This window comes from Thalassophryne amazonica, chromosome 1 (assembly GCF_902500255.1).
Source record: "Thalassophryne amazonica chromosome 1, fThaAma1.1, whole genome shotgun sequence".
Classification (NCBI taxonomy): domain Eukaryota; kingdom Metazoa; phylum Chordata; class Actinopteri; order Batrachoidiformes; family Batrachoididae; genus Thalassophryne; species Thalassophryne amazonica.
The window spans coordinates 123,733,338-123,759,709 of record NC_047103.1 but is presented as its reverse complement, the minus strand read 5'-3'; the positions used below and the strand labels follow the sequence as shown (position 1 = coordinate 123,759,709).

Here is a 26,372-nt window from a genome sequence, read left to right as displayed (position 1 = left end):
TGCAGGTTTTCTTTGCAACCACCCACTCCACCAGGTGATTTCACTGATTACAGCTGCTCAAAGATCAGTAAAATCACCAGGTGGAGTGGGTGGCTGCAATGAAAACCTGTACCCTCTCTGCCCGTTCTGGAACACATCTGAGACCTCTGATTTACAGCAACTAGACTGCAGTTACACACGAACAGAAACACACACCCCTACCTGGATGACTAAGAAGCTTCACTGATGCATTGCTGTGCTGTTAATGCTGTACTTTTTTTTTTATTATGATTAGTATGATCTGAAAACGCTGATCAGAAAAGTTTGCAGCAACAGATTTTACTGGACAGTTCATGAATACAGCAAGACAATTTGTTTTGCGATTGCAGTTTTAAGGGTCGATGGTTTCAAGAACTGCCCAATAAACTAGAAAGTCAATTCTGAATTCTCAAAGGGAATTTTATTGTTTGTAGTTTCTGAATCCCGTCACATACCTGCTGAACTGCAAGGGGTCCAAACCAAACTGTTAAAGTGGTCGCACACGTTACAAATACTCTTTGATGCAATACACCACACTTTGTGGTCGTCACCCACTAAACATTACAATTCTGCCGTGTAGCTTTTAGGTGCTGCTACGACAGGCTGAGAACCATTCAAACATTTTTTCTATTAAGAACCACTTGGAAGGTTAGAAATCTGTTCTCAGGTTATGTAAACATTCTATTTCATATTCTACAGTTAGCCAGTGAGCATGCCGTTACTTTTAGACATCCTCTGATCCGTGCGTACAGAGGCCGCTTACACCCACGACACTGCCAGCACACGCGTGTGTGCACGCACACAGTCCACAGGAGACAAATCATGATCATCCCGTGCGCATTCCCACATCATTACTCAGTCCACTTTCATGTCCTGTCCCCATGTCCCCACAGAGTTTGTACTGGACCACTGCTGGGGCAGGTCCAGAAAGAAGACATGATATTGAGATAAGACAGGTCAGTGACTCATACTATGGTTCCCTTTGCACAGGTGAGAACCAGGAAGTTCCCGGGATTCAGTGTCAAAGTTTTTCAGGTTGATGACCAGAAATCTCCACTGTAGAAATGGCAAAACCGCTCCCTCCGCACAGCTGAATGTGGGTGGAGGTTCTCTAATGGCAGGGAGGTGCTGATGGGGTGAAGCTGGCGTCCATACACACTGCAGGTCAGATCAGGAGGGAGAGGAGGAGTGTGGGAGAGATCCAGGAGTCAATCAGGCAGTGTTCAGGAGGTCCTGTATGGCTTTCTGCTGCGTCTCATTCAGCGTCGATACACACTGTGTCCATAATGCTGCTGACACCTAGTGGACACAACATGGTTTAAATGTTCTTAATGTCAGATGTTCCTCATTTTGCTCCAACATCACTATTCAGATGTGGAAAATCCTAAGTTCTCGGACAGTTCAATCGATGTAAGTTCTGACAGTCCAATGTTATCTGATGACTGGGTGATTTGACAGCCATTACTCGGGCACGGACAAACTATTCTGCGGTGCTGCTCCCACTAAACTTTGCAGCCGAGTTTTAGGGATCTATCTGTAGAGCTGATTTAACAAAACAAAGCTTCAGGTGGCTTCACCAAACAGAGTGCCAATCTGTCCATCCACCAGGAGTGGATGGTCCACAGGTGTCAGTCATCACCAATGCAATAGTGCTCCACAATGAGGTTTGCACAATACTTTGAACACTGATGACTCAGTTCCTCAGTAACAGTACAGGCCTTCTTGCAAGGTCATAACTTTGTTTTTTCATTAGCATGAAAAATAATGCTAAATATCCCTTAATTTCTAGATCAGCAGCACAACACCAAGGCTGAGGATCACAACTGCAGAATATCTCCTACCCCAAGGTCATGGTTATTAAATACGATACCCATTATGATCTTTTTTTAAGCCGTTAACTGGCTATAAAGCCAGTTTAGCAAGGAATAACATAACAGTGATGGGTGGTTAAACTGAAGGAGCGGGTGCTCTCTAAAATGATTACGCAGCAACAGACCTTCAGCTTTGAAAATAAAAACATTCCAGGTTAAACCCAGATCAAACAAAGTGAACTACAGTGACAAAATATAGGTTATCCATTACAATGTAAAAAGCACCCCCCCAGCCAAAAAAGGAAGACTCAAAAGCATGTGGTACATGTGCCAGAAATAGAAAACTGGTACATTATCTTCTGGCTCACTTGTACTTGGCGAACGACATTTGCCAGCCGTTTGCTGCAAGCATCCTCACTCTTCACAGACTCGTTAGAAACCCCATCTGCGATGATGATGAAGATTTTAGGAAGGTTGGAGTTGTCTGGTCCAAGAACAATGGGGTTGTTGCTGCAAGGGTGAAAACATGTGAGCAATTGCAGTGTTAGAACATTGCACCAGGATGTGAACAAACCAAATAGTTTACTACAACCCCTGGCAATAATTATGGAATCACCGGCCTCGGAGGATGTTCATTCAGTTGTTTAATTTTGTAGAAAAAAAAGCAGATCACAGACATAACACAAAACTCAAGTAATTTCAAATAGCAACTTTCTGGCTTTAAGAAACATTAAGAAATCAGGAAAAATAATTGTGGCAGTTAGTAACTGTTACTTTTGTAGACCAAGCAGAGGGAAAATTCACTCAATTCTGAGGAATAAATTATGGAATCACCCTGTAAATTTTCATCCCCAAAACTAACACCTGCATGAAATCAGATCTGCTCGTTAGTCTGCATCTAAAAAGGAGTGATCACACCTTGGAGAGCTGTTGCACCAAGTGGACTGACATGAATCATGGCTCCAACACGAGAGATGTCAATTGAAACAAAGGAGATGATTATCAAACTCTTAAAAGAGGGTAAATCATCACGCAATGTTGCAAAAGATGGTTGTTCAGTTAGCTGTGTCTAAACTCTGGACCAAATACAAACATGGGAAGGTTGTTAAAGGCAAACATACTGGTAGACCAAGGAAGACAAAGCATCAAGACGGAAAACTTAAAGCAATGTCTCAAAAATCAAAAATACACAACAAATGAACGAATGGGAGGAAACTGGAGTCAACGCTTGTGACCGAACTGTAAGAAACCGCCTAAAGGAAATGGGATTTACATACAGAAAAGCTAAACGAAAGCCATCAAAGTCATTTCAAATGGCAACTTTCTGGCTTTAAGAAACACGATAAGAAATCAGGAAAAAAATTGTGGCAGTCAGTAACGGTTACTTTTTTTAGACCAAGCAGAAGGAAAAAAAAATATTGAATCACTCAATTCTGAGGAAAAAATTATGGAATCATGAAAAACAAAAGAACACTCCAACACATCACTAGTATTTTGTTGCACCACCTCTGGCTTTTATAACAGCTTGCAGTCTCTGAGGCATGGACTTAATGAGTGACAAACAGTACTCTTCATCAATCTGGCTCCAACTTTCTCTGATTGCTGTTGCCAGATCAGCTTTGCAGGTTGGAGCCTTGTCATGGAGCATTTTCTTCAACTTCCAAAGATTTTCAATTGGATTAAGATCCGGACTATTTGCAGGCCATGACATTGACCCTATGTGTCTTTTTGCAAGGAATGTTTTCACAGTTTTTGCACTATGGAAAGATGCATTATCTTGAAAAATGATATCCCCAAACATCCTTTCAATTGACGGGATAAGAAAAGTGTCCAAAATATCAACGTAAACTTGTGCATTTATTGATGATGTAATGACAGCCATCTCCCCAGTGCCTTTACCTGACATGCAGCCCCATATCATCAATGACTGTGGAAATTTACATGTTCTCTTCAGGCAGTCATCTTTCTAAATCTCATTGGAACAGCACCAAACAAAAGTTCCATCATCATCACCTTGCCCAATGCAGATTCGAGATTCATCACTGAATATGACTTTCATCCAGTCATCCACAGTCCACAATTGCTTTTCCTTAGCCCATTGTAACCTTGTTTTTTTCTGTTTAGGTGTTAATGATGGCTTTTGTTTAGCTTTTCTGTATGTAAATCCCATTTCCTTTAGGTGGTTTCTTACAGTTCGGTCACAGACGATCGACTCCAGTTTCCTCCCATTCGTTCATTTGTTTTGCATTTTTGATTTTTGAGATATTGCTTTAAGTTTTCTGTCTTGATGCTTTGATGTCTTCCTTGGTCTACCAGTATGTTTGCCTTTAACAACCTTCCCATGTTTGTATTTGGTCCAGAGTTTAGACACAGCTGACTGGGAACAACCAACATCTTTTGCGACACTGCGTGATGATTTACCCTCTTAAGAGTTTGTTAATCCTCTCCTTTGTTTCAATTGACATCTCTCGTGTTGGAGCCATGATTCATGTCAGTCCACTTGGTGCAACAGCTCTCCAAGGTGTGATCACTCCTTTTTAGATACAGACTAACAAGCAGATCTGATTTGATGCAGGTGTTAGTTTTGGGGATGAAAATTTACAGGGTGATTCCATAATTTATTCCTCAGAATTGAGTCCATATTTTTTTTCCCTCTGCTTGGTCTAAAAAAAGTAACCGTTACTGACGGCCACAATTATTTTTACTGATTTCTTAGTGTTTCTTAAAGCCAGAAAGTTGCCATTTCAAATGACTTTAGTTTTGCGTCATGTCTGATCTGCTTTTTTTCTACAAAATTAAACAACTGAATGAACATCCGCCGAGGCCGGTGATTCCAAAATTATTGCCAGGGGTTGTATGTACTCATTGGAGCACCCAGGGGGCTATTCAAACAGGCCAACTAGTAACATATCACTCCTGAAAATCTTTGGCTTTTTACGTGAGGTGAATCTGCCCTACGATTGGATTTTGGAAAACCATGTGACGGTGAACCAACTCCGATTGGACACTCACATTGCGCACATCACACAGCTTCTATGAGGAGTACAAAGATGGCCGATGGCTGGCTCCAAAGTCCGCAGAGTTAACTTTTCAGCAAAAAAAAAAAGTTTCTATCTCATATCATTAAAGAGTTATTTATAATTTAGTAAAGCTTGGTCTTAGCCGTCGTATAATGACATTACTCATTCACAGAGCGATTTTGACACCAAGGTTGCAGCTGTGATCTCATTTTGCTCTGAAGTGGTCCCATGTAATGACAAAGTTCACAGCATTTCAATGTTGTACATTCTGCTGTAGCAGTCTGACAGCAGGTGGCAGTACAGAGAAAATCTCCCCTGCAACATGACAGTCAGTCAAAGTCTCTGAAGTGCATAACGCCACATTACATTCAACCCAGAAATAATAAATCACAACTGGGAATTAATTCACACTAGGTTAATGTATTCCAGTTTCCACACAACAAAGCAAGTCCGAAAATAAGGCCAACGCATCCAAGATTTTGAAGTACAGAGTGCTACAAAGATATTTGGTCCACCATAAAGACCTCATGGAAGAGAACAGTAGAGGCAGAAGTTACATTGTTTAAATTTTCTGCTGTGGTTGTAGCATGAAGTAGAATGCTGTTAGCTACACCTACAGGTAGCCAATACTAGTTGTACCACTTGACAAAGCATTTCACAGATAAACATACTGTAGCAGGAGGTCCACAGGCGGCAGCAGGAAAGTACTCTGTGCATGTTTTATTAAAATGGACAAGACAGAAGTGATAAAATTCCTGCAGCTTTTTCTGCCATTTATGCTCTGAGTGGACAGTGAATTGTTAACTCTGGATATGTGGGGTTCAAATAAATTCCTGAGGAGCGTGACAAGGAAATTCTGATCTCAAAGCATATTTGGAATGCACCATCATGCCATGTATTTGACTTTAGCAAACTGCAAGGACTTTGTGACAACTTAAACCTCAAATGTGCCTTTATTTCTTCTCTATACAATTTAAAAAGGCACCTTCAACTTGTAATTGTAATACCTGGTATAATAGGCCACTCTTCATAAGAGGAGGGCAAGCCAGTTTGGTGCCAAAAGTCGCTAACGACACGATACCGAGTGATGACATCACGCAAACAGAACGAGTCAGTGGGGAACAAAGATCTTCAGAAATGAAACAATCGAAATGGTTTTCATTCCCTATACATAGCTGTGTAGCCCGTTTTATCCTTCATCCCAACAGTGACAGAGCCCTCTGTGGGTGGAAGGAACAAAAAGTCTGACTTGTTCCTCATGTTGCACTCTACTATTCCGGCGGTAAATTGCATTACGATACCCACCAACGTGACTGAGAACTGTAGAAGTGAAATCAGGCTTTAATTATCAATCAAGTTAGAGTGGAAATGACCAGTGTGTTCTCACCAGAACTTTTTTTTTTTAGGAAAGTACTGGGATGGCAAAATCACCTTAAAAAGTTGGGGATTCAGGGGCTGCTTAGGCGCCACCCCGGTGGGGGGCCCAGGGGAGCCAAGCTTTTACACTATGGGTTTATAAAGGGCTGTCTTTGTCTAACTATACCAAATTTCTCTGGACCTAGTTTTACCTTTTACATACCATGTTTCCAAAATATTTGACAATCAGGTGCTTAAGCTCACAATAACACCCAAATCATGAGCTCAACATTTATTGAAACTAAAAGTTACATATGCATTTCTATCAGATTTGATTAAAGAATGCTCAGGCAGTAGCGCCAATTCTTTATTCATCTTGGCCCAGTTGTTGCAAGCAGAGTCAAAGCTGAATGTTTCTGTCTCATCTCCTTCAATAAAAATCTTAAGGAGGTTGTCCAGTAGGGTGTCCCAAAAAATGCCAACTTTAAAAAATTTCGAGTCTCACCCACCAAAAAGTTTCCTTTTGGTGAGTCATTCTCACATGTAAAACTGTTTGCCAATCAGAAATTATTTAGAGGTGGCTCAAGGTCACCAAACATTGAAAATCTAACCGTGACAATCGATATTGGCGCAATAATTGGAATGTCATATCTTTGCCACTTTTAGACCTATTAGATCACCACTTTTCAGATGTGTAAAGTTTATTTTGGTAATTTAGAAATTATAGCAGCAGATTGGGTGCTAGATGTTTACAGTGCAGTGACTATACAGGTCCAAACTTGGCTCCTCCAAACCCAATTCGTGCAGAAGCTGGGCTTCATAGTAATCCTATGATATTGGTCAGACAATTTATTTACATGTTATATTTACAATACTGTGTTTACTTTTTATTTTGCCTTTATGGCTTTAATATTTTTTGGTACTTTGTTCATAACTGTCTGCATTCTGCAAGTGCTTACAGATTAATCATAAATGTAAAAAAAAAACCTGTTAGGGCCGTTTTTATCATTTCTGTATAATTAGTACAATGAAAATACTTATATGAATACTGAAAATCAGCTGCTTTATAAAGGTATGTAATATGTTACTGTGATGCTTTCATATGGAATATAAATGTTTCTAGTGTTTAGAGAGACCAAAACTGGTGAGTTTCCATACAGTGCTATAGTTTTCTTTCACTTCCCAGTCTTACAGGTTTCAGATCTGCAAAAAAACTGCAAAACCAGCCAAGTTTGGAATTGCATATTCACTGCAGTAAACATCAGGCACCAAATCTGCTGCTAATTTCTAAATTACCAAAGGAAATTTTACACAAATGAAAAGTAGTAATCTAATAGTTCTAACAGTGGCAGAGATATGACATTTCAAATACTGCACCAATGCCAGTTGTTGCAGGTAGATTTTCAATATTTGGTGACCTTGAGCCACCTGTAAATAATTTCTGATTGGCAAAATTTTACATGTGAGAATGACTCACCAAAAGGAAACTTTTTGGTGGGTGAGACTCAATTTTTTTTTAAAGTTGGCATTTTTTGGGACACTGCTGTCCAGGGTTTCTTCTTTCAGTCTGTTTCAGAGGGGGGTCGTCACCCTCTTCATAGTGGAAAAGCCCCTTTCATAGTCTGAATACAAGTTACTTAGCCACAGCCTTGGGCTAACTGTCTCACAGTGTATGTGTTTTGAGGCACTACAAGTAAATGCATTTCATAAATTGTTTCAAAATGTTAGGTCATTTCTACAATCTAAATTTCTTCAACTCAATAGTAAATGAACACCAGGTATAATATAAAATGGTAAATTAAAAATATTATATATGAAACTCAAAATACCTACTGTTGAATTATGAAGATGTATAGACATCACCTTCACGTGGTTGGGGAGTTAGTAAATTTCACTTGTAAAATGAGCTACCAGTACCCAGGACAATTTCGTTGGTGAGGAGTTAGAAAACATCACAATCACGTTACTGAAGTAAAGTTGGAAAGATATACAATGATTCAACCTTCTGGAATAAATAACTTTAAAGCCAATCTCTGTTTTAAATCAAATGATGCCTCTCTCCAAATGTAATACAAAGGCCCTTTAGTCAGAGAGCGACATGAGTAAAAAAAAAGTCACTTGATACATGGTGCCATCTTGGGGCCAAAATAGCATTTGCCATTAATCTGTCTGCATGTAAATCCAGGCATTGTATTTATTTGCTAAAAATGTTGGGTTGTGCATTTGGATGCACAAATAAACAAGGGCTTCAAGATGTACAGATTCCCTTCAGATCTGAACAGAAGAAAAATGTGGAAAAATAAAGTCAGCTGTGTGGGATGTAAGCGACTTGAAAGCTTTGTGAGGTAGGTAAATTTATTGTTCAGTCACATGTACAGTAAAACTCACCTAAACAGTCATCAAATAAACCGGATATTCGTAGTCAGACAAAAAAAGTCCGTGTTTTTGTGTCGTCTTGCATGCAGTGGTGGGCACAGATAACCAAAAAATTATCTTCGATAACAGATAATCGTAACTGAAAAGTTATTAGATAAAGATAAAACAAACCACCCAAAAATGTATCGGAAGTTACAGCTAATCGATAACCGATAAATTCCAGTATTGTCTCTGGTACACTTGTAACTACTAACAAGCTGATTTTGAGTTTTAACACCATGATGGCTTCTGGTAGCGTTAAAAGGGACAGACCCAAACAATGAGCCAGCACTTCTGTCTTTGAACATCTTGCCCCCTGCTGGAAGCTCCTGTTTACTACATGGCTTCCAGCACAGAAGCAAGCTGAGAGGAGCCACGAAGCTCAACTCTCTACTCAATCACAACGCTGCCGTCAGGCGGAGGACTTGGAAAATAAAGCAGTGCTGAGTTATGGTTTGGTATATAAATAAAATGAATACTGATGGAATAACTCCATTAATGTCAATTCTGTCATTTGTACAAAGTTAAAATATAACATATCATTTAATGTTGAATAATGCACTAATTCTGAAGTTTTGTAACAAACAGATCGCAAAGGATTCTGGGTAAAATGTGCCTCTGCTAAACACTGACTTGAGTCATTCATTATGTAAACCAACATTTTAATGTGACTTGTGTCATGTGTTGGTGTTTACAGATAAATGTGCTTTTGTAAAATATTCCAATTTTTATTTGTAAAAACAGGCATTTAAAAAAAAAAAAAAAGCCAAGTTGTAATTAGATAACTGTCTGATATAACCGGTATCAAAAATAAATAGAACACTGCCATGATCTACTGGTGCCAGATGTTCAGTACTTAAGCTGGGTTTACACTGTGCGAGTTTTGGCCCTTTTTCAGCTGATTTTTCATCCGTGCGAGAATTTTTTGGATCGCACTTAGTTTCAGGTTAATACTGCGTCCTGCATCCTTTAGTATACATGGAGTAACAAGCTGCGTTTAACATCTCACGACCACCTCCTGATCGGCGATCGTATGGTCAGATGAAAATCAAACCTGTTTGATATTCTGGTCGGCCGTCATAAGGGTATCCCGCTGCTGAAGAGCTACAAGCATCCAAACTCTCGCATTGTGCATGTGCAAACACCGCAGACCTGTCTTGTAACTTTTTTTTTTTTAAACTTTGATGTCTCCCATTGCGGGTTTTGGAAAAAATAAGAAATGTAAATTAAATTTGAAAAAAAAAAGTTGTGTACGTTTTGCCTCTGGAAACACGAGTCCAACACGTGGTTTTTGAATGTACAATGTGTGTGACAACAAATCGGGCGCTCTGAAGTTTTACACCGTGCGGTTCTGTGGTAGTTTGAGCTGGAACAGAGTACAGTGATTGAAAATATCAGCCCAGCTTCAGTTTGAATACTGCTATCTACTGGCCAGTAGAGACCGTAAAAACTTGCCAAAACAAAATTCCAGATAATCCGTGTCTGTTACATTTAAGATGCGCGGAATTTAATAAACGCAAACACAATAACGACATCTATAAACCCAGAGAATATATTCACGAGAGTTTAAGGCACGAGAGTTTAATGCTGTTGTCCGTGGAGCCTGATCAGAGTGTCTGAAATGCATTTCTCATGTCATGAACGTACAGAGATTACCCTATCATACCCATAATGCACCTGGACACAGCATGTCCACACTAAAACCTTAAAAATTAGCGCATTACTTTAAAACTAAAACATATATCTGATATTTTCACTTTATAAAACTTCAGACATGATAATTTAAATAACTTGTCCGAAATTAGTTTGGTTAAAATTTGAACCATAAGTTAAAAATGTATGCCTCTGGATGACTTGGGTGATATTGCCCGCGTATCAGTATGGGGTTAAAAGAAATTAGTTTTTTTTTGGTGACCAGTTCTCCTTTGCCTGCAGAGGCTAGAGTGGTTTCTTCTAGAAGCAGCTCTCCTCTGTTTTGCAGAGGGTAGAACTACACATCTGCTACGAAACATTTAACAGGTAGGTGCTCAAGTGATTTTAAATTTTATAAATATTTGTAGCTGTTCAGCTTTATTTACCACGTTATTGGTCTAAAAATTATCGGACAAAAATTTATCGCAAGATAATTAGTCCGATAATGGTTTTTAAAGTTATCTAAAGAGATAATCCGATAATGAAAACATTATCTTCGATAATTATTGGTTAATCGGAACTGTCCCCACCACTGCTTCCATGTAATAAACACCATGTATAAGATTTTTCACTCAAATCAAATAAAATGTCCCATCCGATCGCAATGTATTTCCATTAAAAAAAAACCCTTGCATGTGGGACCGGAGCCATTTTTGTGATTAAAAAAAACTTGACAATTTTTTTTCCCCACACCGTGCTCGGACTCAGACCCACAGCCTGACGTGTACCTGTTAAATCAGACACAGCAAAAGGCTGTAATTTCACACTTTTCTGCCATCATATTTTAATAGTTTTTTTCAATGCACACTGATTACATTTCAGGATCACATGCATTTGGCAGAAAAGTCTGCAAATTTACAACACTGAGTTGGAAAAAAGGTAACTGTACAGCTTACCTTTGAATTGACAGTGATTATTGTAGAAAGAAAAGCTTGAGGGTCAAATTAATCCATAAAGCATAATCCAGAGACTGAACGTTTAAAACTGCCACGCACGTCATTGGATGACACGGGGTTACAAAAGCGTAAATCAGGCTTTAAATTAAATAAACCACGTGCTTAATAGGATATGTGCCAAGTTTTAGCTTAATATCTTCTTAGGTTTTGACAAGAAAATAAAAATAAAGATTACAGTGGTCCCTCGCTATATCGCAGTTCACCTTTCGCGGACTCGCTGTTTCGTGTAATTTTTTAGTGCAATTTTGCATGCTTTTTTTTTTTAACTGTCTGCTGTGCTTAGTTGCAGCCAAAATCTGGCAACAGGTCCAGAGACTGCACTCGCTGTTTTGATGCAGAGTGCTCCAGCAGCGAAGAAAAAGCATGCGCATTGTGTTCTGCGTGTGTCTGTTTAATCTTCTCACTCAGAAGAAAAAAAACAGCGCCAACAACTACCCATATCACTCAGAAAAAGACGCTGCGGAGCGGCGCCACAACGAAGAGGCGCGATCAGAGGAACTGTGAAATACTGGTCAGTTACTATTAATAATTTATGTGTCCAACCTCGTAGGTTGATCGTTAAAATTAAATTTGTTAGTTCTAAAAGCCATAATTATTTATAGGAAAATGTTCTATTTTTATTTCTCGAACAAATGTCTGGGCCTGAAAACAGGTTTTGATCTTTGGTTTCATTCTATAATACTGGACTTATTTTTCTACTAAGGTTTGAACTTTGAGAGTGTTTACACAGGAGAGAAAAGTGAGAAAATGTGTGTAGTGAGGGGTTTACAGCCTTAAAACATCTATAATTGTAAAAAAAAAAAAATGCTGACTACACGGAATTCACCTATCGCGGCCTATTTTTAGAACGTAACTCCCGCAATAAACGAGGGACCACTGTACAACATTTTGCTAATTTTCACACTCGCTTCTGCAATGTCAAATAAAGGAGTTTTTAGGAGGCCTTATCTCTAGATATTAAAATACCTTGGGCTCAAAACTTTCCAGTGTACTATGTATACACAACACACTTGCCAAACATTTTCAATGGCAAGTCAATTTTTTCTAGGGAGCCGTCACAGTTGGCAAACCTTCACCATCTCAAAGTATATATTCAAGGGGTACCTTTGGTTCAAAGATGGATTTCCAGGTCAGAGGTCAACTTAATTCTTTGTGAAAATAACTCGCACAGTAGAGGTTCACCAGACTCTGTATATAAGTTGTCTTGATAAACATAACTGACTTCAACCATTATTACCTTTGTGGAAACAGCACTGGATAAACTGAACTTCAACCCGATTTACTGCCGAATGAGCATCATGTTAAACAGTCAAAATACTTATTTGTACCATTTGTTACACTGAAACTTTTTGTTGCATGTAAACATTAGGCATGTATATATTCGTTTGTGGATTTCAATTCAACACAAACTTTCAGCCACTAATCTACCTTTCAATGAGGTCACACAGGAAGTCAAACGTGTGGGCAGCCTCTTCCTTGTCCTCGTTGAGTGGTAGCCAGCTGAGCCAATGGGGAAGGACTTCGTTAACATTGACACATTCAGAGCGAAATCTCATGACCTTCCCAACAGCAGAGATGCAGTTCTCAGTGGCATTGACATTCTCCTTAGAGCGAGATTCTGCTGCCTGGATGACCCCAACTAACAGCGGGATGGCTTCTGAAAAATGAACAAGCTGTTTGTAGCCACACACACACGCGTGCAACTGTTGGAGCTACAGGACCATTTCATACCTGTGCAGAACGGTCGATAGTTTTCTCCTCCATACTGAGCCATGACACCAATACCGTAAGCAGCTGCCTGTCGAACCTCAGGGCTCGAGTCACACAGAGACTGCAACATCGGCCGCAGGAAATACTCTGCGTATTTGAAGGAGGAGGGGCTACAGTGCTCCACAATATCATCAAAGATGCACAGACCCCACTGTCTGTCAGCCCATGGCCTGCTGGGACACTGGCAGACAAAAACAGTTCAGTCAGTTTCACTGAACCAGCACTATGAAGCTGCATTCCAACATGACACTGAAAATTCAACATGAAATACAGATTAAGTGCAACAATTTCACAATGAGGGGAACAAACTATATAACGTCACCAAAATTACACTTTAAAATCCAGCCTCACTGTACCACGGCCTACCCCATAATGTATGACAGCCATCCCAAAGTGGCAGCTGTAGCTAGGTGGGCGTCAATGAATGGTTACATAGAGGTCAACATTTAAAAATGCTCCAATCGTGTTGGAAAAAATTTTGTCTGATAACGATTCCAAAAAGGTATAGTTTGGACTAACTATGACTGAATGTTATGGAGTTATGCAGTAAAAACAGCAAAAATTGTGAAAAGGGTCAGTTTCAGTTTGCACAGGGATCAAAAGTTAAAGTTTCTCCAATTTCAGTAAAAAATGATGCAAAATATTGGATGAAATAAAAGGATTAATAAATAATAGTTTTAACTGTGCTAAATGCTTGGTCTCCAAAATAAAAGGCTAAATAAAGTTGACTTACATTGGATTTTATGACATGTGATAATGAAGCATATGGTGAAAACCATTTCTTTTAAAACCCTATTGACCTATTTGCACTACTTCATACCTAAACGGGAGCAACTAACTTTTGACCCCCGTATAAACAAACACCTTTAACACAATTTTTCCGTGTTTTTAACTCTAACATTCAGTCATAGTTAGTCCAAGCTATACCGTTTTGGAATTATAATAGATAAAGGATTATTAACTGAGGTTAATAATTTGTTTATTTTATATATACACACACACGTATGTGTGTGTATGTATATATAAATAAGATAAGATAAAACTTTATTGATCTCACAGAGAAGAAATACACGTTACATCAGCTCTTAAGATAATGGTTCTCAGGCTGATGTCACTTCCTCCTTCTCCAATGTCGGGACTCGCCCGGAAGTTCTTGGTTTTTAGTGGCACTCAGTTCAAGATCTGAATATTCATCTCTTCAGTAACTGCGCACCAGGAAAGGATAAATTTCAAGCTTCTTTAATTTTAGTCTTAAATACTAAAAAAAAAAAAACAAACAAACATTACATATCATGCCACCTACACTTTAAGTACATGTGATTTAAATTTTTAAAATTTTTAATAAATTTACAAAAATCTCAAACATTATGGGGTACTAGGTGTACAATTTTGAGGAAAAAATTTAATGCATTTTGGAATAATGCTGTCACAAAATGTGAAAAAAACAAGCGCTGTGAATAGTTTTGGGATGCACTGTAAGACTGATACCTGAATTTGAGTTGGTTCAGGTTGCCAGGGAGCTGTCAAAAACCAACTCTCCCATCATTTTCACTGCAGTTTCAGTGAAAAGTCTTTAATCTACAGCCTAAGCAGTACTTACGATGAGCTGGACGATGAGCTGCAGTAGCTGTTCAAACCAAGGTAACACTTTTTCCTTATAACTGCTGAAAACTGAGTGAAGGATGTCTGACACTTTGGTCAAAATGTACACATCATTCTCATCCTGCCACAGGGGAAAAGAAAAAAAAAAAAGTTAGTATTTGGGGGGCATTCCTTTACTCGGGAAACCAAGTGGTTTCAGTTTCTGTAATAACTCGTGAGTGTTTTTACCTCATCTTGTAATGTTTCCTCCACCTGCTCATCATAGTCTTCATCCTGCCGTTTAGCTGTGAACACAAAATGTAAATATCCATAAATCACTCAAATGAGCATCAACTTAATTTTAATTAGTACAATTAAAGATTAATTTCAGATCCTTTGGTTAACAAGTATAGTGCAATTGAAGTCCCTTCGGCTTCTCCCTCCCTCTTCAGTAACGATCACCATATCATGGTGGAGAGGTTCGTCTGTCCCTATGAACCTGAGAGCTGTGTTTTCTGGAGCCTTCGTGCTCCTAGTAGGGTCTCCCATGGCAAATTGGTCTCAGGCGAGGGGCCAGACTAAGAATGGTTCAACAAAGACCCAATGGAAAAACGAGGCAGAGGAAATGTGACCCGGTCTGTAGGAAGCTCGAGGACCCATTCTGGAATCAGGTGTGGACGAAGGGCCCGTCTGCTAGCATCCGATGTCTGGACTTGCCATGAAGCCAAACCAGGATTAGTCCAGAGAAGCAATGTGGACTTTCCAAATCCACCCTGTGGGCTCACTACCCGCTGGGGAACTGCTTCAGATAGGGTGCGTTGTCCTACAGGTGGCAGTGAAAGCCTGGGGCCTCGATGGACACGACCCGGGCGACAGAAGTTAGCTGTGAGGGTGTGGAACATCACCTTACTGTGTGGGGAATGAGCCAGAGCTGGTGCGGGAGGTGGAGTACTACCAGTTAGATCTGGCAGGCCTCACCTCCACACACAGCCTCAGCTCTGGAACCACTGTCCCTGATAGGGGTTGGACCTTATTCTTTTCCAGAGTTGCCCAGGGTGTGAGGCGCCGGGCATAGCCGCACTTTCCTGGCTACTGGAAAATGCGGTTAAAGTACAAAATCTTTAGCAGAGGTATTGCTTTGATGTTTACTGGGCATCCCCCACCCCCTTTTTGTGGCAATAGGGGCTGTCAGCCCTATTTTCTGCTTTTCATTTAAACATTGATGTTATAAACACCCCACCCACAATAAGAATTGAGTATTATGCACTTAATGAATCTCACCTTGTCTGAGTTCCTGGTTCTTAAAGTGTTCCTCCAGTTTTCCTTTCAAAATGCAGCCTAGCTCCTCAAAATGCTCATTGTTCAGACAGCCATCACCCATCAGCTCAATACACTGGAACACAAAAAGCTCTAATCATAGGAATCGATATGTCCACTTTCTCTAGGAAAGTGGGCTCTTTCATTTCATTTGACCATCTGACCAAGCAAGCATATCTTTACTGCGTGGAATACAAGTCTTTTTTTTGGGGGGGGGGGGGGGGGGCAGAATTTGTTAACATGTTTCCAGGAATCAAAGCACAAAAACTCAAAAGAATAAATGTCAATAATAGCACACAATGCACAAAAATCTCAAATTAAAGCACAGAAAATCCAGAAAGGTGTGACTTTTTCCTCAACAGGCGTGACATACTCAGGAAAAACAGTTATTAGCTTCTAAGTTCATTAATCATTAAAATCTGGCAAATGTGGGAAGATGGTTTGTGCACCATCCTTTGATCTATGAAACAAAAATCTATCAAGAACTCAAATCATTTGTGTAATATGGAACACATGCCTACAACGACGGATGCCTCATTATGGTATTAGGTCATCCTGGCCGTACAGCTAGATCTAAAAAAAATTCATGTCAAGCAATCCTGGTTGATTTGAACCCTTGGGTGCTGAAAGGCAATAACCCACAAGTGTGCAGCAGAGATGACATGCGTTCATGAGGCAGTAGTGAGCACATTTACATGACCATAATAGCCTGATAACGGAGTCAGATAACCATCACAATCTGATCTTTACATGCACTTCAGTTATGCCATAATTGGGAAAACCTGGTTTACATAATTTCAGTTCAATAGTTTGATTTCTTTTGAAGTGGAGAAAGGGCAGCTCTTGAAGAAAAGACAGTGCTCTCTCCCTTGCTCAGTCAGGTGGCTCATGGACAATCAGGAAAAATGAAGTCATGCTTTTAGACCACAGCAAACTCTGCTCAACTCCAGCATACGTCTATAAGCCACAAAGATCGCCAAGAAATTTGCGCAAAAGAATGCTGAAATACACTAGAGATGTACACTAGGATGCACACTTGTGCACCCTGGCAAATTATTTTGGACACATACTCTCGGAACTTGATCAGTGATCTGGTGAATGGAAATGTGAATGGCACAAAATGGATCAGATTAATGGTATACATGTACCAAAGACGTCCGGGTATTAGGGAGAAATCTAGGTGTGTTAATCAGATTTCTCAAACTGACAGTCATTATTGGATAAAGGATACTGGATTTTGTCGTTTACATGAACACTTAATCATATAACAACAGTAATCAGATTATCGGGTTTTTAGTGTGCATGAAAACAAAGCCACCCCCCACCCCACCCCCAAAAAACATTCCGTTTCACATATACCTGTTAATGCAGTAAACCAACACTAGGTTAAAGACACTCGAGTTGCCTTACCTTGGCAAAAGAATGCATGATTTCTGATAGGACGTCAGAGTCGGGTTCTGTGCCAATTGCCTTAATGAGGGCATCACACATGAAGTGCCACATCTGAGTAAGATACTCTGGTCCTCTAACCCGTGCACACTCCAACAGCAATGGCATGGACTCAGCTGCTGCAACCCGCACACGTAACGTAGTCAAGGACAAACAGTCAAGAATTTAATCACACCAAAATAGTTAGCAGAACAAAGGCTTCTTCTCTGGACTGGCTTCAGTGTTGTCTCCAAGGGACAAAAAAAAAAAAAAAAAAAAAAAACTACAGGAAGACTAACATTTTGGAATCCAGGGGTCTCACTTCTGTCTTCATCTTTACTAGTTTGTCAGCAAGCCGACTGAGGATGTCAGTTAATTTGTGCAACCAAATCAGAGCAATATTGACAATCTACTTATCCCAAGTCCCAATCTGATACACATCGCATATACAATAAAACTTGCATATAATGATTCAGTTGGATCAGCAAATTTTGCCCGTTATAATTGAAATCCGTTACATGTACGAAATGGACAAAGTCCATAATATGTATGTATTTAGTCTGAAAAAATAGACACCGGACATTGTGTGCACGAAAAAGATTAAATGTTTTTGAGTCACTCTTTTCTAAGTTCGCTGTAGGGTGGTACCTTAAAATCCTCAAGCCTGATTTATTCTTCTCCAGCTCTGTGGCCATGCAAAGACAACGTGTGTAAAGTGACTAAAGTTCTCCACTGCGTCTTATTGCAATTTACAGCAGGAACAGCATCTGTTTTTGGGTTAATTTGTCACCTACAGACACTACATGTACTATTTACTGCCTTATTCTGCAGAGCATTGCAATTGGCTGTACTGCCAAATGGCTGCATTGTCAACCCTATAGTGCTCACTAAGCTAGCACCAAATACATCAAGTAAGTATAAACTAAATATCCAACTTGCAACTAAGGACGGGTACTGATAAGATTTTATCAATAGATGCCTTAATCGACCCGATTCCTTATCGATACCTCTTGTGAATTTCCTGTGTACTAAAAGTAGGCTTTACAGGTTTTCTATGTCAACATTTTATTGCGCAAATAAATATGAAATTGGTCACTGGATCCTTGATCTCTGGATATAAAATAAAATCTGTACATTGTGAATCCTAGATCTCTGGATATAAACAAAAATGAATAAAATCTGTAGTTTGTCAAAAGCATTTCCTTTCTGATATTAATGACAAATGCAACCCCATAGCCTCTGAGCTGAGCTTTTGCAGGTGGCTGTGCTGCACATCAACATCAATGTAGTTCAGAAAGAACAGAGGCCTCTCATTTTGGGAGAGGGGAAAAAAAAAAACCCTGAAATTGCGGACCTGTTGCTTCTGAAAAGTAGCGAAGCAATGGATCGTAGCGCTGCTTTTAGTTCATTTGATACCAATTCAAATTCAAATCTCAGGCCCGTAACCATTATCTGAAATTGTGGAGGGGGTACTCTTTTTTGGTGAAAGTGGACCTTGATCAGCAGGGAGACTGGGGCTGCTCATGGGACCAAGAAAATTTTGGGTTTTTGTGATGGAGGGCACGCCCCTGACATCACCCTCTTTCCGTCCGGATTCACCCCTGATTTTGCTGTCCCTGAGCAGGAACAATCAATTTGTATATTTACATGGGAAGCGTGACCTGACTGAGATGTAATAAGGGTATATGAGTATATTTTATGTCATGCCATTCCCAGAAAGAGATTCTAGGTATATTTTAGGGGGAGAAAAAAAAAACGTGCGTATGTATGTTAATTCGTCACAAGTCTGCAACTGCTTTTAGTTTAACCATAGCGAGGACACTCAGACAGAATGGACTTTGAAAGAAAAGTTTAGAAATATGTTTGTAAAACTCTTCACTCTGTCATTGCTGTGACACACAAACACAGGAGGCTAACCCCCCCCCCCCCCCTACAACAAAGGGAAGGCGGGACACAGAGGAACAGATACAGGGACTAGAAGTGAGGGAGAAAAAATGAAAAAAGAAAAGTAGATGTTATTCTAAAAATCAATTTTTAAACATTTTAAATGTGGCACGTGTCCCGGGATGCTGCAAATGTTTTATCTTGCTTCCAGCCTTGATTTTATGTCAAGATGGCTCAGCACGAATTCCACCTTTTGCCAGCCCAATTGAAGGAAACCCATCACAGCAATGGAGAACTAATCCCACAATCTGACTACACTGGATGAGACACTAGTCTGATGCAAGTCACACCCCATCAAAGATTAGTATCAATTTACAATAGGGTAGACTGGGACAATACAGACCAACAGTCTTTTCCAAGGACAGGCAGCGTGACTGAGAATTAAACAGGTTTACATTGCTTGTAACACACACACGAGAAGGATATCATCATGAAAGTAGAATTTGAGTAGTGGAACCATCAGCTTGACCACCTGCTCTGTGTATTCCACAAAACCCTCCTTCAGCTCTTTGGCGTAGCACACCTAGGGGGATACAAAATGGTAAACTTGACTGCATTTACATTAATATATACACACACACATACCTCAAAATAAAGGGAACACTGTTCCACTAATTAGTTAATTAGATTTTGAGTCACTTTTCTATCCGATGCATAAACTGGCTGTGTCCCAGTTCAGCAGCTGCACCCTTCTAAGCTTGCATTCAACTGCTGCATACGTCATGAATGGTACAACAAGGCTGACCATTTCGAAGTCTCCATGGAATGTGACCAACAGCCTTCCTCCCCCCGAAAAATAAGGATCCAACAGGTGTATTCATCACAGCAGCCCAAACAGTGCAATCTCACCCCCCACCAAAAAACAAACCCCACGCAGAAAGCTGTGAGGACTTCTACACTCCATATGTACAATTGTAAATCAGTAATATTTCTGAGTTCAAATAATGCCTTCAACATCATTACTAAGCTACAGGTTTTACACCCACAATGCTAGCTTGTTACATAAAGCTGTCAAGATTGCCAGATTCGCTAACTTACCGCAAGCAAGAATAAGCCTGTGACTCAATAAATTCTTGCATCTCAGTGCTCAGCTGTTGTGGTCATTACTCACCAGCATCTGGCAGGCGGTGGCTTTCTCCTCCAGACCTGCAGTTTTGATGCCAAAACTCTGCTGGTCACCCAAATTAACAAACTCCCAGCCATCATCCTCTGACATGTTCTCCATATCCTGAGCTACACACAGACAGTAACAGCAATAATAAAATAAACTGAAAATAAATAAAAATCCAAGTTACAATGATTTGTACATTTTGAACACTGCGGCTTTAACAATGATGCAGCTGATTTATGGATTATTACAGGCTTTCATGTAATTTACTCATTAAGTCAAATATGTCCATCAATGCTGTCCACTGATTGGCTGAAAGCCGCTGTCCATCATGCGGAGTAAATTCACACATGCAGTAAGTAAGTCTTACCTGTTCGCTTCAGTGGAATTCATCATCACACGATCATACGAAGAAAAATAATCCACATAAAGCCTCCAGAGTTCAGAACATAACATCTGAAAACACTAATTCCTCATGCAACTGAAAAACGTTCCTCTGACTTTGGCACTTTGCCGGTGTAAAGAGGAAAATGTATGTACTCTGGAAAAAGTGGCATCGGTACATCCCTAATTAGAATACAGTGTTATACTATTTCATAAAACCACATTTGCATTCAAGAGTGGTATGGGTGGCGGCTAAATGGTTAGTGTACTTGGTTGCCGTGCGGAAGGTTCCCAGCATGTGGAGTTGTGTCAGGAAGGGCATCTGGCATAAATGCTGACTAATCAACCTCATTGGATCTTCTGTGGCAACCCCAAATTAAAACAAAAAAAAACAGTCAAAGGGACTTTACATATTTGCATATGACTGTTGCAGTTCTGTCTCTACATTTATCTAAACATTTAACTTCAGCAATTTGTGATTTATAACAACTGATGGTCTCTTAACATGAAATGCGGCACGGTGGATTAGTGGTTAGCACTGATGCATCACAGCAAGAAGGTTGTGGGATTGCTTCTCGCCCAATTTGTGTGGAGTTTGCATGTTCTCCGCATGTCTGTGTGGGTTTCCTCCTACTTTCAAAAATATGCTTATTTAGGGTCTGCTCCTTTCTCTGCCCCTGACCAAGGCAGTGTCTCTACATCTTGGTCTCCAGGCACCGGGCTGTGGCTGCCCACTGCTCCTAGTGACTGGATTGTGTCTAAATGCAGTGACGATGGGTTAAATGCAAAGGACAAATTTCACTGTATATGTGTGTGTACAATGACAATAAAGGTACTTTACTTACAATTTGATACTAGAGCACCAAACGCAAACCTCCACCAACATTAGTTTCCAATTTCACAATTTTACCTTGGAAAAAAGTTACAAGGTCAAAGTGGCTTTGCAGAAGCTAGATGTGATCAAATGTCAGGATAATATATTTAGTTCATGCACTTGAATCAATGTTTTGTTTTTTTTGCAGTGTAACTTTTCCCCCCCAAATTTTCAGTTTCTGAATTCTTTTACAAAATTTTCACAAAACATTGGTTATCTCTGCTATGCAATTTGTCATTGTTTTGGCACTTGGCTTCCGACTGATAACTGGAAGGCAAACAGGCATAAAACTGGAGTCTCCATCCAATTTTGGTGGTGCAGGTAAATTCATAACAGAAAAATCAGTGATTGAGACACTTTTGATTGAGAGATTATGCAAATGGGCTTTTCAATATAGAATAGAACAGAATAATTCTTTATTGTCCACCGATGTGGAAAATTGTCTTTGGCTCACCAGCACAAAAAAGACAAAAAAAAGGTCATAAAACAATCATACAAACACACGAATAAAACAAAAATAAGATACATAAAATACATGGAAGTAAAGGAAGCAGTAGAATAAGACCTAGTAAGATAAATTAAACGTACAATAAGATCTAATAAAATCAAAACAGAAGTAAAGCAGTTCAGGTTTTATTTGTGGAGTGGTTACTTTTGAGTTCATTATGGTGACGGCATTTGGTATAAAAGATTTTTTGAAAGAACCTTTGGCCAGAGAGCTCTGTAGGGCCTCCCAGACTTCAAGAGCTCAAACTGACAGGACAGAGGATGAGAGCTGTCTGCTAGGACTCTCAGCTTTCCTCCTCATCCTGTCAGTGTAAATGTGGGCCAGAGTCTTCTGGGGTTTTCCCACAATTTTCCCCGCTATTTTTACAATTCTATTTAATTTGTCCTTACATTTACAACTCAAGTGACCAAACCAAACACAAAGATGAAATGTTAAAATACTCTCAATATGTGCAGAATACACAAGCTCTAAAATCTGCGGATTAACACCAAGACAACTCAATCTTCTGAGAAGACTGAGTTGCTGTGAACATTTCTTAAAGATAAAATCAGTGTTTTCAAAGAAGCTCAAGTGACTGTCAAGAACTGTTCCAAGATATTTAAAAGTTTCAACCGTTTCAACAAGCTGGCCATCGAGTAAAACTGGCTGCACAGTTAGTTCTTGCTTTGTGTGAAAAACAAGCTCCTTTGTCTTAGACACATTGATTTCCAACTGGCTGTTGAGACACCAAGCTTCAAGAGCCTTAGTGTGAGCGAGATAGGAGGCTTCGCCAGAGGAGTCACATTTTTGTAGCAGGCCGACTAGGGCCATGTCATCCACGTATTTAATCAGTTTAAAGTTTGTGTCATTAACTGCAAATTCGTTTGTAAAAAGAGAAGAGCAGAGGTGAAAGAACGCTACCCTGTGGGCAGCCAGTGCTTATGATGAGCTCTCCTGACTGTTACCACAAACTCTTTGAGGGCGACAAGACAGAAAGTCTCTAATCCAGAGCATCAGGCCCTTTTCAACATTTAAATCAGCCAGCCTTTTCAGAATAATATGCAATTTCATAGAATTAAAAGCTGCACTGAAGTCTACAAACAAAACCCGAGCATATGCTTTAGCAAGTGAAAGCTGCTTTGAGATCATGTCCAGCAAGATCAATCCGGCATCATCAGTTCCTCTGTCCCTCTTATAGGCAAACTGCAGAGGGTCTAGTTCACTGACCACTGTGGTGGTCAGGACATCAACTAACTCTCTCCATAGTTTTACAAAATATGGAGGTTATGGCAATGGGCCGAAAATCTTCAGGTTTGCTTGCCCCTGGCTTTTTTGGTATAGGCCTTATTATGGAGAATTTCCAAAATTGAGGAGCACAGTCTTTGAGTAGACGGGCTTTCAGACAGACATTTGAATTTAATATTCAAATGTCCACAAAATCTACAATCCTGATCAGATCTGGATCAAACTTTGTCAGGTGATAGTGAGTGCCACTCTGCACGTCACGTTCAAATATGAAAGTGACTGGGGCATGTTTGATTAAAAAGTAAAATATACATTAAAAAGGGGTTTTCCAATGTTAAATTTGGCCACAAAAATCTGTAATCTGGACTGAATCTGGTGTCGCTGACCAAACAGTCCCCCCTAAAAATTGGTCCGCCCTGCCTTCACTGGACATGCGTCATTTCTGTGCGTCAGCTGCAGTTCACCGATTATCACCTCATTTCTGCTTAAAACTGCACTCCAGTCATCATCTATCTCAGCGGCAGATATCTGAAGCTTTTGTACAACAATCATTTCCACATATAATCATTTCCACAGTTCAGCACTATTTCATATTCAAACACTGAGGAAGTGATCAGAGCACCGCAGGCAGAGGAGCTGTTGCTGCGTTCACTGCGCCTCCGTCATTTCAAAGCGTTGGTAGTGACTCAACGATTATCGCATTGTTTCTGCTTAAAACTGACTTTAGAATAAGAGGTTTTACTTTGTCATCTGATGGTTAATAATCATATTATTCCCTTTGATCGCTTTGGGTGAAGAGATACTGTCTCAGATGTGCTGTTGTGGTCCCAAATGACATGCGCAGTGAAGGCAGGGTGGACCTGCGATACCGGCTCAGTCGATAAAGGATACCATCCTACATAACGCTCTCAAATATGAAAGAAATTTAATCGTTTTTGACAGAGCTATGAAATTTTTATAAATTCATTCAATGTTAAAGCTATTTTCAATTTTTCAAGATTTTTCCAGACTTTGACCTTGAAAATTTAATCAGTTCTGTCTCAATCTTCAGTAAAAGTTTCATAATGACATGAAAAATTTTGGGCTCTAGGCTGTTCACAAACAAACGGGTGAAAAAAATAACCAACATGGTTGGCGAAGGTAGCAAGCAAAACTGCACCTAATGTTCTTTAAGTTACCAATATCACGTTTATTTATCAGGAACACTTATTTGGGTTTAAAGCTGATTCTTATTCACTTCTATAAATGGGAAACTCAACTGATTTTTCTGTCCGGTGATGAGGACAGCATTTCTGTGATACTGAATTTAGGCGTTGCGCATTAATGTTTTTCACATCAATATTTGATTTCGACGAGCATGAAGTCAGACCACAGCCTAAATCTGACAGACCAGGAACACAACAACAACCTGGAAACACTTGCCATGGAGGCCAAAACCTGAGGAACCCATGGAAGTAAAAATTCCAGAAAAACTTCCATGATTATAAAAAAAAGTCTGCCACAGACAACTATCATTTTCAGAGAGTCGTGAACATGAACAAATATATTTAGCTGAAATATAAAATTCACAAATGTGATCAATAAAATGGGTAGGGAATCACAGCCAAGCATTAAGTGCCAAGACGTTTATTTTCATAATATGAAAAACCTCAAAGCATTCCATACTGCTGCTACAAGAATTGGACACATTTGGTAAGAACCCCCATTTGGTACTTACTGTCAAGCAGTGCTACCTCCGGTTTGATGGAAGCAGTCTTCATCAATGGACCCATTACCACAGGTAGGTATTGCTGAAACTCCTTCCCCAGGATCTTACACATCCTGGCCCAGGCTGATATCATGTATGATATCTAATAAAGAAACAACAAACATTTTGACATGGAGTCTAAACAGACAAAGAAATATTGCAATTTAAAAGCCATTCTTAGGTATTAATACCTGAGGATCATCATCCTCCAGCTCATTAAAGCCTGTTTGGGTCTTGAGCAGCAGTTGCATGACTGCAGAGGCATCTGGCATAAACTAGAACAGAAGATTATAAATTTCAAGATGACAAATGTTAACTTCTGATTGACAATATTGCATTTTCATTTTCATTCTTACATATACTCAAAAATATAAACGCAACACTTTTGGTTTTGCTCCCATTTTGTATGAGATGAACTCAAAGATCTAAAACCTTTTCCACATACACAATATCACCATTTCCCTCAAATATTGTTCACAAACCAGTCGAAATCTGTGATAGTGAGCACTTCTCCTTTGCTGAGATAATCCATCCCACCTCACAGGTGTGCCATATCAAGATGCTGATTAGTGCACAGGTGTGCCTTAGACTGCCCACAATAAAAGGCCACTCTGAAAGGTGCAGTTTTGTTTTATTGGGGGGGGATACCAGTCAGTATCTGGTGTGACCACCATTTGCCTCATGCAGTGCAACACATCTCCTTCGCATCATCCGTGAAGAGAACACCTCTCCAACGTGCCAAATGCCAGCAAATGTGAGCATTTGCCCACTCAAGTCGGTTACGACAACGAACTGGAGTCAGGTCGAGACCCCGATGAGGACGACGAGCATGCAGATGAGCTTCCCTGAGACGGTTTCTGACAATTTGTGCAGAAATTCTTTGGTTATGCAAACCGATTGTTTCAGCAGCTGTCCGAGTGGCTGGTCTCAGACGATCTTGGAGGTGAACATGCTGGATGTGGAGGTCCTGGGCTGGTGTGGTTACACGTGGTCTGCGGTTGTGAGGCTGGTTGGATGTACTGCCAAATTCTCTGAAACGCCTTTGGAGACGGCTTATGGTAGAGAAATGAACATTCAATACACGAGCAACAGCTCTGGTTGACATTCCTGCTGTCAGCATGCCAACTGCACGCTCCCTCAAATCTTGCGACATCTGTGGCATTGTGCTGTGTGATAAAACTGCACCTTTCAGAGTGGCCTTTTATTGTGGGCAGTCTAA

General features: G+C 40.0%; 1 protein-coding gene across 1 annotated transcript in view; it reads right to left on the bottom strand.

Annotated features, from left to right (window-relative positions):
* Window positions 1-417: 417 nt before the first annotated feature.
* kpnb3 (karyopherin (importin) beta 3) overlaps window positions 418-26,372 on the bottom strand; it is an 87,298-nt gene continuing 61,343 nt past the window's right edge. The window contains exons 15-26 of the mRNA XM_034174039.1: window positions 25,345-25,428; window positions 25,124-25,256; window positions 20,420-20,541; window positions 19,735-19,831; window positions 17,347-17,519; window positions 15,901-16,012; window positions 14,869-14,924; window positions 14,639-14,761; window positions 13,000-13,219; window positions 12,697-12,925; window positions 2,198-2,339; window positions 418-1,317 (exon numbers count right to left, since the gene is read on the bottom strand). Of these exons, the coding sequence (XP_034029930.1) occupies window positions 1,231-1,317; window positions 2,198-2,339; window positions 12,697-12,925; window positions 13,000-13,219; window positions 14,639-14,761; window positions 14,869-14,924; window positions 15,901-16,012; window positions 17,347-17,519; window positions 19,735-19,831; window positions 20,420-20,541; window positions 25,124-25,256; window positions 25,345-25,428 (1,578 nt within the window). The 3' untranslated portion in view covers window positions 418-1,230. The remainder of the gene's footprint in view (window positions 1,318-2,197; window positions 2,340-12,696; window positions 12,926-12,999; window positions 13,220-14,638; window positions 14,762-14,868; window positions 14,925-15,900; window positions 16,013-17,346; window positions 17,520-19,734; window positions 19,832-20,419; window positions 20,542-25,123; window positions 25,257-25,344; window positions 25,429-26,372) is intronic.